Raw genomic sequence first — 17,421 nt, forward strand, 5'->3', positions numbered from 1 at the left:
GTCTAATGGACTTGGCATATCTTGTAAATTAGATATTTATCGCATGCATACTTCCTGGTAATACATTAACCAACTGGTTTATTTTTAAGGATATTTTGAGAGCTAAAGCTTTGCCGTTCTGGATTACTATATTGCCGATTTGTATTTCACACAGGTACCTACAAACCACTTAAAGGTCAATAACCCAAAATTCCACAAATGCGCTTAATGCCTTATTTTTTTTATGCTCATACCATCACATTGTAATTGGAAAACAAATTGGTACATCCCAAATCATAACCGAATGTTTCCCAAAAGGTACAATACCTTGTGCCCTTCTATAGAAGACAAATTACTACTACATACCTGAACAGCTATGTACAATCCTGGAACATTGAAAGATTCAAACATTATTTCGGCTGTATATTCCCTGTTTTCCGGAGTATTTAAGGGAGGTTCTGTCTGTTGGAAAGATACAATAAACAGTAAGAGCTTTATATATAAAAAACAAAAACAAACTGCATATTGGGGGCAGTGTGCAGCTGTACATAATGTTACTTTCATAATAACTGCACCTACATACAGGCACAGAGAGCTGTAATCATATTCAGCTCAGGTATTAAGGGATGAGACTAAAGGGGAAGGAAGCCAACATCTATGCAAATCAAAGATGGATTTTCACACCCAATTTTATGCTGGAGCACTTTTTTAGGACTTCATATTTTCAGAATGAAATAGTCTCAGCAGAAAGAACAAATCTATAGTAGGTACGATAATCTTTGCAAATTATGATTAATGCAAATCTGACACCAGCACTGCTTCTAAAAGGAGGAATATGATTCTCACCAACAGAAAATAATGATCTTCAGGTTCTGCTCTCAGGTACTTGAAGATAACCTGTTCCATAAACCTCTCCATCAGGTCCCAGTCTTCCACTATACCATGTCGGATGGGCCACTGTGATACAGGACAGACCACAAGAGGAAGAAGAAAAAAAAACAACCAATTTAGTATCACAATTCAGGTGGTTTATTTTAAAATCATTTACAAACAAACTGCTGGTTACAATTTCGTGCATACTGGGTACAAATTTAAACTGATTTTTTAATTCAGTAATCAAAATCACAGAATATTTCCTGCCAATGTCATGTTCTTACTGTAACTAAAATCTGTTGCTAGTATATAAACAGAGCAATCTGATAGCACATATTCTATTCATACAAACGTGTTACATGAACACCCAAATCTGACGTGCCATGTCCTGTACATAGCAGTATCTTTTATTTCATGTTATACAAGCACCATGGGTCCAGCAAATAGACAGATGTTTACACTCACAAAAGGTGCGCAAGAACAGAAAAAGCAGAGACTTAATTAATAACAAAATTATACTTTATATGTCAAATAATGAAAAACATATAAACTTCCAAATTTAAAAGAAAAAAAGATCTAGTAGATCAAATGATCTGAGTACACACAAAAAGCATAAAGCTCTATACTGAGAAACCCCGTATCCTAAAAGTGTCCTTAGATGTTGAAAAGAAAAAAGTCCAGCTGCAGAGGTGAAATATAGCTACCAGCCTTAACTTTCAGTCGGCGTCCTCGTGGTGAACTCTGCTAGCAGCTTCCGGGTATCCGTCGTTACGTGTATCCCGTTAATGCCCTGACCTCACCACAACGCGTTTCGTATCGCCTTGACACTTCATCAGGGGCTTGGCCTTAGGATCCCATGGCACTCATTTCAGTACCCTGGCTCAAACACATATTAGCCAATCGGGATCCTGACACATGAATAATTTGTAAGCTGTCCAATTTGCTGCCTAACAACTGTAAACACTCTGGTGAGGTCAGGGCATTAACGGGATACACGTAACGACGGATACCCGGAAGCTGCTAGCAGAGTTCACCACGGGGACGCCGACTGAAAGTTAAGGCTGGTAGCTATATTTCACCTCTGCAGCTGGACTTTTTTCTTTTCAACATCTAAGGACACTTTTTGGATACGGGGTTTCTCAGTATAGAGCTTTATGCTTTTTGTGTGTACTCAGACCATTTGATCTACTAGATCTTTTTTCTTTTAAATTTGGAAGTTATATGTTTTTCATTATTTGACATATAAAGTATAATTTTGTTATTAATTAAGTCTCTGCTTTTTCTCTTCTTGCACACCTTTTGTGTGTATATGTGTTTGAAAGTGCCCCGCTGATCACGGGAGATTGGGAGCAGCAAGGAGAAATATGCTTAGGAGAGGATTTAAAGGGACAACGCACACATACTTTTTTTTCCAGAGACAGATGTTACTTTTATACAGACTGAACCCTGTATTACGTAAACATGGGGCACATACAGATACCCGATACTCCATGCTATATAAGCAGCCCGATACCTTGGTAGCATATGTTGGTTTATCTATTGCTTCATCCCCAATAAAGAAGTCCAGGTCATCTACACCCTTCATGAGACGCCTCTGGGCCTGATCTCCAACCTTGGCAGACTCTTTGATGGCGATACCTGCGAGAGACAAATCAAACACCTCTGGAATGACAACATGTACTATAATTGTGTAAACCCTGAAAATGCTCTCTAGAAGTGCGTGCACACAATAATCAAGCACTCACAGGGACTTACCAAAAAACCCTTGATAGAAATGTTGGTGATTTGTTTGAACTCGTACTGTATAATTTGGGTATATTTTTCTCAAATCTTGAGGCAGTCTAGTAAATACCAACTTTTTAACATTTATATTGAGTGCTTCATTCTCTAGTCACGTTAATGCCTTTTACTGTAAAGCTGTATTAACAATACAGCAACTAAAGGGGTTAAGTTGAGTCTTAAAATAACTATTTTTCTGTGTTACTGGTGAAATTATCTGGAATTTTATTGTGGTAATTAAGCAATAAAACCACCACCATGTTTACAGCGAGTTGACGATCAGAGAATGCGGACCCTACTGGACTGCCAGGCAAATGTTCAATGGCTGATCAACTTAACGGACTCTCCTTAGCCAGAAGTGATCAAAAGTTAAATATTAATTTCCCCACAGATTTACCAAATAATATATTTAAAATCTGATAGAATTCCCAGGAATGGAAAATACGACATGATAGCGGGCACACACAGGCAGATGCATCAGTATAAAAAATGAACGGGTATCTATGTGCATCTCTCAGATACCTGTTTACTTCTACAAAAGTAGAAATTGCGTCGGCAAAAGTGGTATCCACACCTTCAGGAGAATCATGTGAACACATTGATGAAGGTAGCATTATTGTGGGGGTTACAGGGAGAAAGTTAGAGTATTTAATATTCTCAGATTCATTTTCTCTACCGGTCATGTCACAGGAGAGGGACGAGCGAGAAAATAAGGCACGCCCGGGAGAATGGGCTTATTCTGGTCCTATTGCAAAGTTTGAGGATAAAAATAAAAACCCTGTATTTTGATATTCAAATTAGAATTAATAGACGAGTGTTAAATCAAAACACGTGGATTCTCATATTTCCACTTCAAGCCCTCCTCGAAGAAATTTAGTATGTGGTCACGTATCTAGGTTTTTCAATTATCCTGTTATTTTATGAAACGGTCTGCATTATTACATTTTGTATGTCTTTGTAACATTCTTTTCTGTAACCAAGCACAGTACCACTTTATGTATATTAAATCTAAAAAGTAATACGTACGGTCTTTGGGCTCTAATTGAACCTAGTACATTTTAAAAGAGATTAGTCTTATTTCCAGCCACATTTTGCTATATTGGGTTTTTGTGTCAATGACATTTTTTTCCAGTAAACAGATGACAGAACTCCTAAGGTTGTGGCAGCGTATTGAGAGGTAGTGTGAAGGTGCTAACTTCTGCCCGACTGGAAGGGGGAGATGGGGGGAGAGCGAGGCCCCCGGACCGGAAGGGGGAGATGGGGGGAGAGCGAGGCCCCCGGACCGGCAGGTGTCGTACCGCTTCTCGAAAGAGGGGGTGCGAGTATGCCACCGAAGAGAGGGGGTGCGAGTATGCCACCGTAGAGAGGGGGTGCGAGTATGCCACCGTAGAGAGGGGGTGCGAGTATGGCACCGAAGAGAGGGGGTGCGAGTATGCCACCGTAGAGAGGGGGTGCGAGTATGGCAGAAAGTATAAAAATTGCAGAGAAGAAACAAAGTTTAAAGCAACTAAAGATGCACACAATAGGACGTTGGCCGGATCTCGACAGGTTTGTCATGCAAAAAGGTCAAAACTCTGCAACATCTGAACAATATGCCATCACTCCAGAAACCAACCCATTATGATGACCATCCCAATTTACTTGTTTCTGCAAACATTATAAAACAGAGGAATTTGAGTGGACGTGCAATAGAAAATGCAGGGAGTACAGCTGAACCCCGTTATAACGCAGTGCTTGGGGTCCACATAATGGGACCGCGTTATAAGCGGATCGCAAAAAAAATGGCCGCGATCAGGGGTTCTGCGTCCACCGGAGTGGGAGAGCTGGGATAACTCTCCCAGCCCCGGCGGCGCAGCGGCACCCCCATGCAGGACTTACCGAGAGCAGCTTTGCAGCGTGCTGGGGATCAGACACCACGGACATGGGGCAACAGCAGCACGCTCAGCCAGCTCAACTTCCTGAAGTCCGACCCCCGGCATCCACCAGATGTCGCACAGCCGGCCAGACGTCACCAGAGCACGCTGCACCACCCACGTGACTGGGCAAGAGCGCGCCTCCCTTAGCAGCAGTATACAGGTGCTGTATTTGTATGGTACAGTATAATAAATGTACTTGTGTGTGACTCATTTATTGGGAGCCATGCTCACACCGCGTTATAAGCGGATCCGCATTGTAACTGGGTTGAGCTGTAGTAGCAGTAGCAGCAGACACCTTGGGTCCAAAGTTGGCAACAATGATACTTCAGCAGAAATGTACAATGATACAGTATTGATAATACTAACTCTTCCAAAGAAGAAGTGACAGAGTGAAGACACAAACGCCCGATTCCCCGTACTAGTGAAAGTACCAAACGTGAAGAAACTGAAATAGAAAAAAGCTTTGCTCCAGTAAATGCAATGCATGGGGCACCGTACGTTGGCATGGATGCAATGGTGTCCATTGTTGTCAAAGGACCAAGAAATATTGAAGACTTTCCAACAGATGTAAATGGATGAATATTTTCTACAACTTATTGCAAAGGACCTATGCCAAACTGAGAAATTGTCAACCTCCAGTGGCTTATATTATTCTACAACAGACCGAATGGTTTATTTCTGTTCAAAAGTCTTTGGCAACTGCATCATGGCTTTAGAACTCAATGAGTTTTGTGGCTAGAAAAATGCAAGTGGGCGTCTATCTGATCTCAAAAAGTCAAAGGGGTGTATGACAACTATCTTGTAGCGGTTTGAACTAGACCAACTATTAAAAAAAAAAAAAGAAGGAATGCACGATAAGACAAGCAAAACCACAAATTGTTTTTCAACAGTAAAAAAAAAAAAAAGCTTGCTGGCTTAGTGTCTTCGAAAGGCTTAAAGCCATTGTCTAGGTTCTGGCGAAGCACAACGTGGCTTTTCGTGGTTCAGCAGACAAACTACAGCAGTCTCACAAATGGAAACTTTTTGGGGTTGGTAGAATTTCTGGCGAAATGTTACTCTGTTATGCAAGAACAAGCAAGAAGAAAACTGCAAAATAAAATTCACAATCAATACTTGGGAACGTGAATTAAAAATGAACTTCTCATTGGTGTGTAATAAGGAGAGCCAAACCATTGTGGGCAGAATAAAAATCAGCAACATACAGGCATACCGAGCAGTAACGTATGCAATGGGTCCAGAGCATGTATGTAAAGCGAAAAAGTACTTAAAGTGAAGCACTACCTTTTTACACTTACCGATGCATGTACCGTACTTCAAAAGTCATATACGTGCATAACTGATGTAAATAACGCATTTGTAACAGGCTCTATAGTCTCCCCGCTTGCGTACAGCTTCAGTACAGGTAGGGAGCTACGGACGTGCTGACAGGCGCGTGCGCGAGCTGCCGTTTGCCTATTGGGCGATATGTCCTTACTCGCGAGTGTACAAAGAGTGTTCTTAAACCGGGGTACGCCTTTATTTTTCTGCGATTTTTGATTGTACACAGGACCAGAGCCACAAGGTACAGATGTCACTGATCATTTGATACATCAGAGATAGACAGTCAGATGTTCTAACAGGAATTCATGAGCACCTCATACATTTTCTGGAGGTATAAGAAAGTACCGGCACACACCTACTTTATGTTTTAGTGCCAGCGCTGAAAAGATTAGACCTAGATGTTTCAGATATTCAAGGTCAAGCCTACGTCAACGGTGCTAACATGAAGGGGGTGCACAAGCGTGTCTTTTGCAGATAAATTAAAGGGCATTTTGCACTCCCTCTGTCATAGCCATCCCCTGCTTCTTTGTGATATGGCAAAAACTTGAAGCAATGTCATTTTTTGGTGTAATTCAGAGCATGCGTGTTATTTTCTGCCTCAACTAAGCAATGGATTATTTTTTGCAAGTATATTCCAAATCTCTCCGTGAAAACCCGAGGGGAAAGCAGAGTTTAAAGTGTGAAAGCACTTTTTTAAGTTGCAGCTCAAACAAACGATCTGCAAACTCTAAGCGAGGAAGAATCTCTATGCAAAGAACTTCAGCTTCATCGATGCCGTGGTTTTTTTCTATGAAATTTTGTTTCAATTTAATTTTATAAGCAAAGAATTACAAAGCAACTCAGCTGAATTGGCAAGCTTTAGTAAGGGCTGGGACCCGCTGCGCCCGGCGGCGCGGGCGGACACGTGAGCGCTACTCACCATGTGATGGTGCCCTCCCGAGCCGGTCCCAGTCCCTCCTCCCTGCAGGGCTCACTACACGCTGTGACACGTCAGCCGCCAGGGGATACAAGAGAATTGTAATCCAAAGCGGCGACGCGTGACGTGGTGTGGCTGTGAGCCAATGAGGAGGGGAGGCTTCAGGGAGCGGGGAGGAGAGGGAAAGCAGCTGCAGCACCTAGGGAGCCCCCCTGCTCCCTCCCAGAGACTCTCTCCTCATAGTCTGCAGTGTAAGCAGATGCACGGGGGGGGGGAACCCCTGGCAATGAGGAGAGGAGGCTTCAGGGAGCAGGGAGGCTGCGGGGAGCGGGACACATGTATTTACTATTGCCTATCCTCACGCTCATTTACATGCAGGGCCTGGGGGACGGGGCCCGGCTTCAGGGCAAACTGGAGGAGAGGAGGGGGGAGAGAAGGGGGGGCGCGGTGGACGGGACTTTACAGCACCTGATTAAACTGTGGAGATATGTCAATGTTATATTCCACTCCAGCACACGGACACACGTCATGGCCGCACCCCCCTCGTCATGGCCCCGCCCACCCGACCCGTTTGGTCACGCCCCCCTCCCTGCGCTCCGAAAAAAGTTTCCTGCAGACCGCAGATCGCGGTGCAGTGAGTTGCACGCGCCACCGGCAAGCAAGACAGCCATGAGGACGCGTGCAACGGGGCCTTAGCCTAACAGTAAGGAGCAGACTTGGTAATGTTTGGAATCTTGCAGAAAAGACGGTTTTCTGCAAAAACAATTGCTAATGATTTGGAAATGGAATCAGTATTCCAAGTGACGAGTGCGCAACAGAAAGCAAATGTTTGCATATAAAGCGGAGGATGAGCCATTGATCGATGCACAGATTGCATTCCGCATAAATTATTTTAACCAGAATTGACACGGCTATTGCATGTTATTGCATGGACAGCCGCTTTGAGCAACTAAAAACACATCAGGAATCATGTGGTTTCCTATATACATTTTTCGAGTTGCAAGTGTCAGATTTACTGAAGTGCAGTACATTTCTGGAAAGAATTCCTAGGGATGAAAATCAGGATCTTGATGGTTTAATGCTTGCAGAAGAACTGGAAGCGTTGAAACCCGTATCATTCCAGCACCGCTTTACAAAAGACCCAGTTAAGATTTAGCAATTTTTTACAACAAGCCAGCGATATACAGACTTCCCAAACACGTACATTGCTCTTAGAATTCTTCCGACTATTCCGGTCCCTGTGGCATCTAAAGGAAATTAGTTGTTTTTAAGCTAAAACTTATAAAAACGTACATGCGCCAAAGATGCTTCAGGAACGGGCCAGCAACTAGGGCATTTTGTCGATTGAGAATGACATTGCGCGCGAAATGGACTACAGTGACCTTTAGAGCAGATTTTGTAACAAGTAAAGCTCACAAGATTTGCTTCCAACATTAACCTAAAATGTAGACAATGTATAGTCAAACGTTCAAGTTTTATACTTCAGTTTTAAAACGCTTTATGTTATTACTTATGAATAATCCCCCCAAATTATCCATTCATTGCCCTGCAGTGGCCCTTGGCTACTCCTAAAAATTGTGTGTTTTCGCACATTTGAAACCACATTTTTGGCAATAAAAAATAAACATGAAAATGTGCTCAAAATGGTTTTCCATTAGCAATAGTTGGTGGGGGGGATACTACACTAAGTAACCCCCTAAACATGGTCTTGGTTTAACAAACTGTAGCAGAGATGGCGTTTACCTTCTCCGGAGCGTCCCTCCGACTGCAGTGTTGCATTGTCATGATGCTGCAAGAGGAGGGATGCTCTTCAAGGAATCACTCGGGACTGCAGGTAAGTACTTCCACCTGGGGGCCCTGCTGTCAACATGCCGCCTTGGACCCCGCAAAGGCCGAGGCCAGACCTGGCCTCAACTCGCAAATATGGAACACACCAAAAAGCAATGGCCCTCATTCTCTGGAGACAGGACTGCCCCTGGTCTTGACAGCATTCAGGAAGAAGGCCGGAAGGCCAAAAGGCACTAAGAATCCCTGGAGGTTAAACAAAACCGGTCATTCAAATCTAAAATTTGGCTACCGACAACTGCCAGACTTTCTCCAGTGAAGCACCACTGCAAGAACTGGAAGATTAACTTAAAAAGATTAAATGGCATATTGCTGCCCTTAGTAAAGTTAGATGAAAAGATGAAGGCCTTATTGAGATCGAAAGTGGACACATTAAAAGAGATACAGGTAATGGATGAATCAGTTAAGTAGGCTTTATCATTATCAAGAGATGGAGAAACATAGTGGAGTATGAAAGCGCATCGGAAAGAGCAGCCAGAATAGTCATTCTGTTGACAGATACAGGCTTCAAAAAAATCTAAGTATATGTTCCAACATCAAGTCACAGACAATGAAGTGGAATATTTCTACCATGAAATCAACCAATTTAACAGAAATTGTCACCTCAAGATCATTATGGGACATTTCAATACAAAGTGTGGTGCCCAGGAAAAAGACGAAGCATCAGTTGGCAAGTATGGTTACAGCAACAGTAAAGAATGTGAGAACAGATAGGTAGAATTTGTAGAATGTAAAAACTTCAATATCATGATTCCATTCTTCAAGAAGAATCCAAATAGAAAACGGAAATTGAGTGGGCCTAACAGAATAAAGAATGAAATTGATTATATCCCAACACGAAACACGTGATTGAAGATATGATGAAGACTATTGAATATAAAATCAAAAACAATGCAACAATTTATGGTTTGAAAAAAGTAAACCATTGCACTCAAACAAGATGGATTAATACTAAAAGACTGTGCACTTATCATAAAAAGGAGTCCAGGACTTCTGCATTAAATTGCACGTTTACAGAGATAACATAGGGCATAATCTAGAAGAGGACACAGGCGAGAAGAAACCACCAATGGATGTACCATGTGTCCTTGTGGAAGTGGTAAAATAAAAAAATCCATAAAGACTCCCTGGCAGGATGGCATTACAACTGAAATCTTGAAAGAAGTTGGGGAAGTAGAAAAACTCCTAACAAAACTCTTGATATGCTGCTGAAAGTACAAGAAAATGCTCAAGAATTTAGCAAGAGTTGTTCTTGCCAGACGAATCTGCTATCAGATGTCTTAGCCAAAACGCTCTTCTTACTGCCACTGACAGGGCCATGCTACCTGCCGACAGGTACAACAAGTCCAATGATGCGTCAGTCAGTCGCCATCTTGATTTCTGATGCTGACAGAATGGAGGTTCTCTTGACACCGCTTTCCAACACCTCTTCCAGAATGCCTAGCAACATTCTTAAGGCTCTGCAAAATGAAGCTGTTGCTACTACAGGTTTGCAAGCAAGATATGCTGCCAGAAAAGATTTCTTCAGGACACTCAACCCTTCGATCCATTGTGAACGAAATGACACAGCATCCTCCACTGGGAATGTGGTCTTTGTTGCAATACACGTGATTGCAGCGTCCACCTTTGGGGTATTTTCCTAATTTTTGACTTTTGTGCAAGAAGGGATACATCTTAGAAAATGTCTCTGAGGTGACCAATTTCTTATCAGGACGATTGCATTCAACCTCTAATTTCCTTTATAACTGAATGTAATGGAAAACTTTGTCGTCCTTTGGAAAAGTTAATCTCCTTTTAAGCGCTCATTCTCTGGAACCTCTAGCTCTCGGATCTGTTGCAATGCTTTTATCAGTGAATTAACCAGATAGAAAATTAAATTTAGACTTCATTTAATACTTCACGATCAGATGAATCGCAGTACTCTCCTTCCAAGTACTGCTGTAGCACCTCAGACTCCACCGACGAAGATGCCCCTCCCCTATCCAGGCTTGTTTGGGACCTTGATCTCTTCTGGATTTGTTTAGTTGTCTGAACCAGAGGATTCCATAATGAGACTGTATCATTCATCCAGGATAGGAGAGTAGAAAATCTTGTCTTTGGCCCCTGGCTGCAGACAAGCACTCTGCATAATTTATTTGCTTCAAGCGCTGGCTTACTACAAGCCGTCCAGACAGTATTCTGGCTTTCTTAGCCACCTTCCTCTTATGCAGTAAACGGTCATTGGTTGTTTTGGGAGACCCTTCCTCCGACTGAACCCCAGAAGTACTGCATCAAAGATAGAGCATACAGACAACAATCTTGGCTACATTGTTAGTCACTCTCTTTTGTATTACAATCATTTTACTACCCAGGGATTCACCTAGAAGTTATTCTGTAGGACAAAGACAAGGGAAAGGGAGGGGTTTATATACCAGCAGTTTCCTGTCCTACCTACGCTGAGGGAGGAGCTAATCACAATTAGTACCCACTGCTATGTAGGGAACAGGAAGTTATTTTAAACAACTTTTTCCCTACTTTATCCTTATTTTAAAATGCATAATCTGAAAATGTGAGTTTTATGGTTAAAATCATATCACAAATCTAGGTTTGAGTACAGGTGCAGTCTTTTTCTCTCTGAACATTTACAAGAATGCCACATTACCATTAATTACATGAAAATATAAGATAAGGATCAACAAGTGAATGCGGCAGGGAGACACCATGTCACAAAAGGTTTTCGCACAAACACACAATATAACCGGCGCCTAGATAAATAAACCCACACAACACTTAAGGTGATCTCTGATCAAATATCAGTCCAGTCCTTAGTGTCCAAACAATGTTCAGATGCATCACACAATGTGGAGGCAAACACAAAAAACAATCATAGTGCAACACTCATATACAAATCACTATCTATCAAACAATGACTAGACACACTAACATACAAACACACAACACAGAATAGCTGAGAAGCTAGTACTATTTAATAATAAAGAATCACGAAAAAGAAAACAATTGTCTAAAAAGTAGAGAACATGAGCTGTGAAGTTCCCATCCGACAAATGTAAAATTGGAATCCTACTCACGACCGGGCAGTTGTTAAAAAGCGTAATAAGCAGTTTTATCTCTCCCTCTGTGCAGTTTTATCTCTCCCTCTGTGCAGTTTTATCTCTCCCTCTGTGCAGTTTTATCTCTCCCTCTGTGCTGGATCCCAATCGAAAGCGCCACGCTGTGCTTCCAGAGTCCAGACACCGACGTCATGATCACTGATGCTCCGATCGCAGACCCGTTGGTCTGGACATTGTTTGGACATTGTTTGGACACTAAGGACTGGACTGATATTTGATCAGAGATCACCTTAAGTGTTGTATGGGTTTATTTATCTAGGTGCGGTTATATTGTGTTTTTGTGTGTTCTATTGTTGATCTGTATCCGTCAGTTTCCAGGCGGCCTAGCTCTTGTATATAATAAAAGGGTTTTTTGTTTTTTTTGTGATCACTTTAGTATAGATTTTACTATATTTGTTTAAGCATTAGCACTGCAAACACAATTTTATTTTTTCAAAAGGTTTTCGCAGCAACACTGCAAGAATCGTTCAAGACATTAGATTAGGAAGAAAAAGGAAACAAAATGTTTCAAGGGACCCTTCCATGTGCCTCCAGAGGAACATTTTCGACCAGTGTATTCGGCCTGTGCTCACGCATGGATATAAAACTTGGACCCTAAATACAAAGATAATTGAAACATTTCAAAAGAGAGAGGAAAAAAGAATGAATGGATTTGAAACCAAACAAAAGTCTGAGATTACCAAAAGGGTGAAAAATTAAAATGGCAGTGGGAGACACCACAAGAAAAAATTATCATTGTTGATACTCGTCTGGTTCCCAAAATATTAAAAACACCAAGACGACGACCAAAAGTAAAATGGGAAAGTGAAAGTAGCAAAACCCTACGTTTTTTTTGTTTTAAATAAATCAGTTATGTAGTATAAGTACACTGTGTGCATTCTTATTTTGAACTCCTAATGGCATTTTTAATGTTTTTTTTTTTTTACTGTACTGATCATCCTTTGGCTGTTACAGCAACCATTTAGAAAGTCACATCCACTTCTTTTGTAACAGATCCTATCTTTCACACCATTTTGAGCTCTGCGCTTTGGCAACAAAGTATCACAAACAGATCTGTTGTGTTCCAGACAGACTGTCTATTACAGGTAGTTCTCACTTTACAACGTCCCGCTTTCCGTCTGATGTGTTTTACGACAGCGCATAATGCCATCCAAAAACGAATTATCCGCCGCCGTTTTCGTGTATCTGACGGAAACCGCAGCCGGTTAACATGGGTCCCGCTTTCCGACTGTACCGCATCAGACACGGGTTTGCGGGACGCATTCTGTTGGAAAAATGAGGACTGCCTGTACTCTGAAAGTTGTAACAATACGTATGGGGGGACATTTTAGACATCCGGGACTTTTTACACACAAACAATTCTACAGAGATACTTACATGATGGGATGATGAACTGTGGTTCTGTATTTCCAGCATATCCAAGTTTTGTGTACCTAAAAAACACAAAAACTTTGAGTTTTAAAATCATGCCGATGTTATTGGAAGATGACCGCATTTGATCAGAGGCTAAACGCTTTAATTTTAGGACCATAAAGTACTCACAGAGCCAAATATATACAATGAAAAAGCGTAAGGAGAATGCCTGTGTGCATGGTGATATATGGCGTGTGTTCATACCCTTACAACTGCACAGCATGAGTTACGATTACCCGCTATAGCACAATCTACTGGAACATTTCCATGCTGTACCACCCTGATAAGAGCAGGTCAGATTCCACCTGTGCACAGACTTGTGTTCCTAACCACTCCCTCAGGAAGTGGAGATTCTGTCCCCTGGAACCACAGACACCTACTACACACAGGGATTAATATCCATGGGTGTCATAATCCGCAATGCTGGCAGGGGCAAGCAGTGCTCATCATACCCCTCACCAAAAACTCAAAACAGGTTACAATGAAACTATTACAGGCTAACACAAAAAGAACTGTGTTTATTATTTGTTATGGATTTCTCTGGAAAAAAAAAAAGACAAACATTTCCTGGCTAAAAACAATTAGGTGTTTTTGGGAATTGGGTGATTCCACTTAATGATCAATTCTTAAAATCAACTACTAAAGAATCACCAAAAATAGCCAGGTCATGTATCCCAGTTTTCATCCAAGTGTCTTAAAATACCTAATATAGCGCTTGGAAAACCCCCAATTACACTGGAGTTTGTCCCGGTAAGGAGCGTAAAATCGATTACAATAATGTGAGAAAATGTGTACTTTATTTACTTGAATAGGTTTGTGAGAAAAAGTAAGTGGCAAGAACAGGTAAGAAGTCTGTTAACAACGGTGACAAGTGACTCCCTGCTGAAACATTTTGTTGGAACCAATGCCATGAGAATTTTGGATTAATGTTATTGACCATGTTCCTCCAAAACGATTAGGAGCCACGTTACTATCCACAGTGAGGACCAACGCTTTATTCTCATGTACCAATGAATCACAGTACTAGTTACAGAGTCATTTAGGTCCCTGCCTTTCACTAGGAAGATTGGAACTTCAGCAGCTGTTGCAGTTTAGGTAATAATCCTCACTCATAACATGCTTTCCCTTTATGGAAGAACATATCAATAGCTTTTAAATCCTCACAAGTGTTCTGCAAAAGACTTTCCTTTTACAATATTCTCAAAGACTTCCGGGAGGCAGGCAAACAGGATGGCTGTGTTAGAGGTCAGACTCCGCCCGTAGGCCAGGGCCTCCCAGAATATCTTGTTACTATGTTATGCAAGTAATACATTTATGGTAAGATAGGCTCTGAGCTTTTTTTCTTTGAAGGAATGATCTTCTAAAAGAGAATCAGGATGTAGGAGTCAAGTTAAATGACCTGGAAAAACAATGGCAGCAGGCTTAAGACGCTTTGGCCAAAGGCTTAAACTAAATGACCCTTTTACAAGAGATATATAGGTATTGCACTGTATTTTTGTCACATTGGAAGTAGCTTTGGGCATCTTTGTTTTTGTTGTATACATTTAGCCACGCCCACTAGCACCCACACACACACACAATGTGGTAATGTTTGGGGTTTCTCAGAGCTTGGTGGGAATCTGTGTACTTGTTAACAAAGAGAAACAATATAAGAGTTTTCGGAGTTCAAGAATCTATTTCAAACAATGATTATCTACCTTTTATTACTAACTAGCGGATATACCCGGCGTTGCCCGGGATGTAATTTTCCCGCTCCCCCTCTGTCTCCGCTCCCCATTCACCTCTCTCTCTCCCCCTTCCCCTCTCTGCCCCGTTCACAGCAATCAAGCCCCCCCCTGCATTTGAATGCGGCCACCCCCCGTTCACAACTCCGTCCCCCCCCCGTTCACAACGCCGTTCCCCACCCCGTTGTTCACAGCTCCATCCCCCCCCCGTTCACAACGCCGTTCCCCCCTCCCGTTCACAGCTCCGTCCCCCCCGTTCACAACGCCGTTCCCCACCCCGTTCACAGCTCCGTCCCCCCGTTCACAACTCAGTCCCCCCCCCGTTCACAACGCCGTTCCCCACCCCGTTGTTCACAGCTCCGTTTCCCCCCCCCCACGTTCACAGCTCCGTTTCCCCCCCCAGTTCACAGCTCCGTTCCCCCCCCCCGTTCACAGCTCCGTTTCCCCCCCCCCCGTTCACAGCTCCGTTTCCCCCCCCCCGTTCACAGCTCTTTTCACCCCCCCGTTCACAACGCCGTTCCCCACCCCCCCGTTCACAGCTCCGTTCCCCACCCCCCCGTTCACAGCTCCCGTTCCCCACCCCCCCGTTCACAGCTCCGTTCCCATCCCCCCGTTCACAGCTCCGTTCCCACCCCCCGTTCACAGCTCCGTTCCCACCCCCCGTTCACAGCTCCGTTCCCACCCCCCGTTCACAGCTCCGTTCCCAACCCCCCGTTCACAGCTCCGTTCCCACCCCCCGTTCACAGCTCCGTTCCCACCCCCCGTTCACAGCTCCGTTCCCACCCCCCTTTCACAGCTCCGTTCCCACCCCCCGTTCACAGCTCCGTTCCCAACCCCCGTTCACAGCTCCATTCCCATCCCCGTTCACAGCTCCGTTCCCACCCCCCGTTCACTGCTCCGTTACCCCCCCCGTTCACAACGCCGTTCCCCACCCCCCCGTTCCCAGCTCCGTTCCCTCCCCCCGTTCACAGCTCCGTTCCCAACCCCCGTTCACAACTCTGTTCCCAACCCCCGTTCACAGCTCCGTTCACAACTCTGTTCCCAACCCCCGTTCACAACTCTGTTCCCAACCCCCGTTCACAACTCTGTTCCCAACCCCCGTTCACAGCTCCGTTCCCAACCCCCGTTCACAGCTCCGTTCCCAACCCCCATTCACAACTCTGTTCCCAACCCCCGTTCACAGCTCCGTTCCCAACCCCCGTTCACAACTCTGTTCCCAACCCCCGTTCCCAACCCCCGTTGACAGCTCCATTACCCCCCCCCGTTCACAGCTCCGTTCCCAACCCCCGTTCACAACTCTGTTCCCAACCCCCGTTCACAACTCTGTTCCCAACCCCCGTTCACAACTCTGTTCCCAACCCCCGTTCACAACTCTGTTCCCAACCCCCGTTCACAACTCTGTTCCCAACCCCCGTTCACAGCTCCGTTCCCAACCCCCGTTCACAGCTCCGTTCCCAACCCCCGTTCACAGCTCCGTTCCCAACCCCCGTTCACAGCTCCGTTCCCAACCCCCGTTCACAGCTCCATTACCCCCCCCTTCACAGCTCCGTTCCCCCCCGTTCACAGCTCCGTTCCCCCCCGTTCACAGCTCCGTTCCCCCCCGTTCACAGCTCCGTTCCCCACCCCATTGTTCACAGCTCCGTTCCCCCCCCGTTCACAGCTCCGTTCCCCCCGTTCACAACGCCGTTCCCCACCCCATTGTTCACAGCTCCGTTTCCCCCAACCCGTTCACAGCTCAGTTTCCCCTCCCCCCCGTTCACAGCTGTTTCCCCCCCCCCCACGTTCACAGCTCAGTTCCCCCCCCCCACGTTCACAGCTCCGTTCCCCAACCCCCGTTCACGACGTCGTTCCCAACGCCATCCCCCCCCCGTTCAACATCGCCGTTCCCCCCAACCCCTGTTCACAACTCCATTCCCCCCCACCCCCCCACCCCCTGATCACAACAAACTTTGACAAAGTGCCGTAAGGGCATGAAACGCGTCAGAGTGATCCTCCATGAGGAATTTGCTATTTTTTGTATGCTCTGATGATCAAATTAAGTATTTTTTTAGTGACCCAGCAGTTTCAGCTCACTTTCCGGCAGTTCCACGATGCATTGCATGGCGTTTTTCTCCCGGCCGGGGGTTATCTTTGCTTATTGGGATGATTCATTTAAGTGATGGGTTTTAAGGTTTGTCTTAAAGGTGGGGCGAGAGGGTACTTGGCATATACTGAGTGTGAGGGAGTTCCGCAGGTAAGGGGCAGATAGGGGAAAGGGTTTAAGGCGAGAGAGCAGTAGAGGTGAAAGGGTGGACAGGAGACGAGCAGGGCCATAGTCAGATCAAAGTTGATATGTAGGGCTGCGCTTATAGTGCCGGCGACATCGACGTCACGTCAAAACAAATGCATTGCCGCCGTCGCGTGCGCTTCTAGTAAGCGCGACACGATGGTTTGGTCGCGATCGCTGGAAGTCATCTCAATTTGATTTTTCCAGCAACCGCAGCCTGATGTTGCCATTACCGTTGCGTCGCTGGCACCATAAGTGTAGCCTAGGGAGGAGCAGATTA

The 17,421-nt window shown here is 44.3% G+C and overlaps 1 protein-coding gene across 1 annotated transcript in view; it reads right to left on the minus strand.

The window, feature by feature from the left end:
* Positions 1-17,421, minus strand: part of ACTR3 (actin related protein 3) — a 59,697-nt gene that overhangs the window by 26,455 nt on the left and 15,821 nt on the right. Inside the window, exons 2-5 of the mRNA XM_075609948.1 lie at positions 13,116-13,171; positions 2,366-2,490; positions 826-936; positions 346-441 (exon numbers count right to left, since the gene is read on the minus strand). Of these exons, the coding sequence (XP_075466063.1) occupies positions 346-441; positions 826-936; positions 2,366-2,490; positions 13,116-13,171 (388 nt within the window). The remainder of the gene's footprint in view (positions 1-345; positions 442-825; positions 937-2,365; positions 2,491-13,115; positions 13,172-17,421) is intronic.

Source organism: Ascaphus truei, chromosome 7 (genome assembly GCF_040206685.1).
Source record: "Ascaphus truei isolate aAscTru1 chromosome 7, aAscTru1.hap1, whole genome shotgun sequence".
Lineage (NCBI taxonomy): Eukaryota > Metazoa > Chordata > Amphibia > Anura > Ascaphidae > Ascaphus > Ascaphus truei.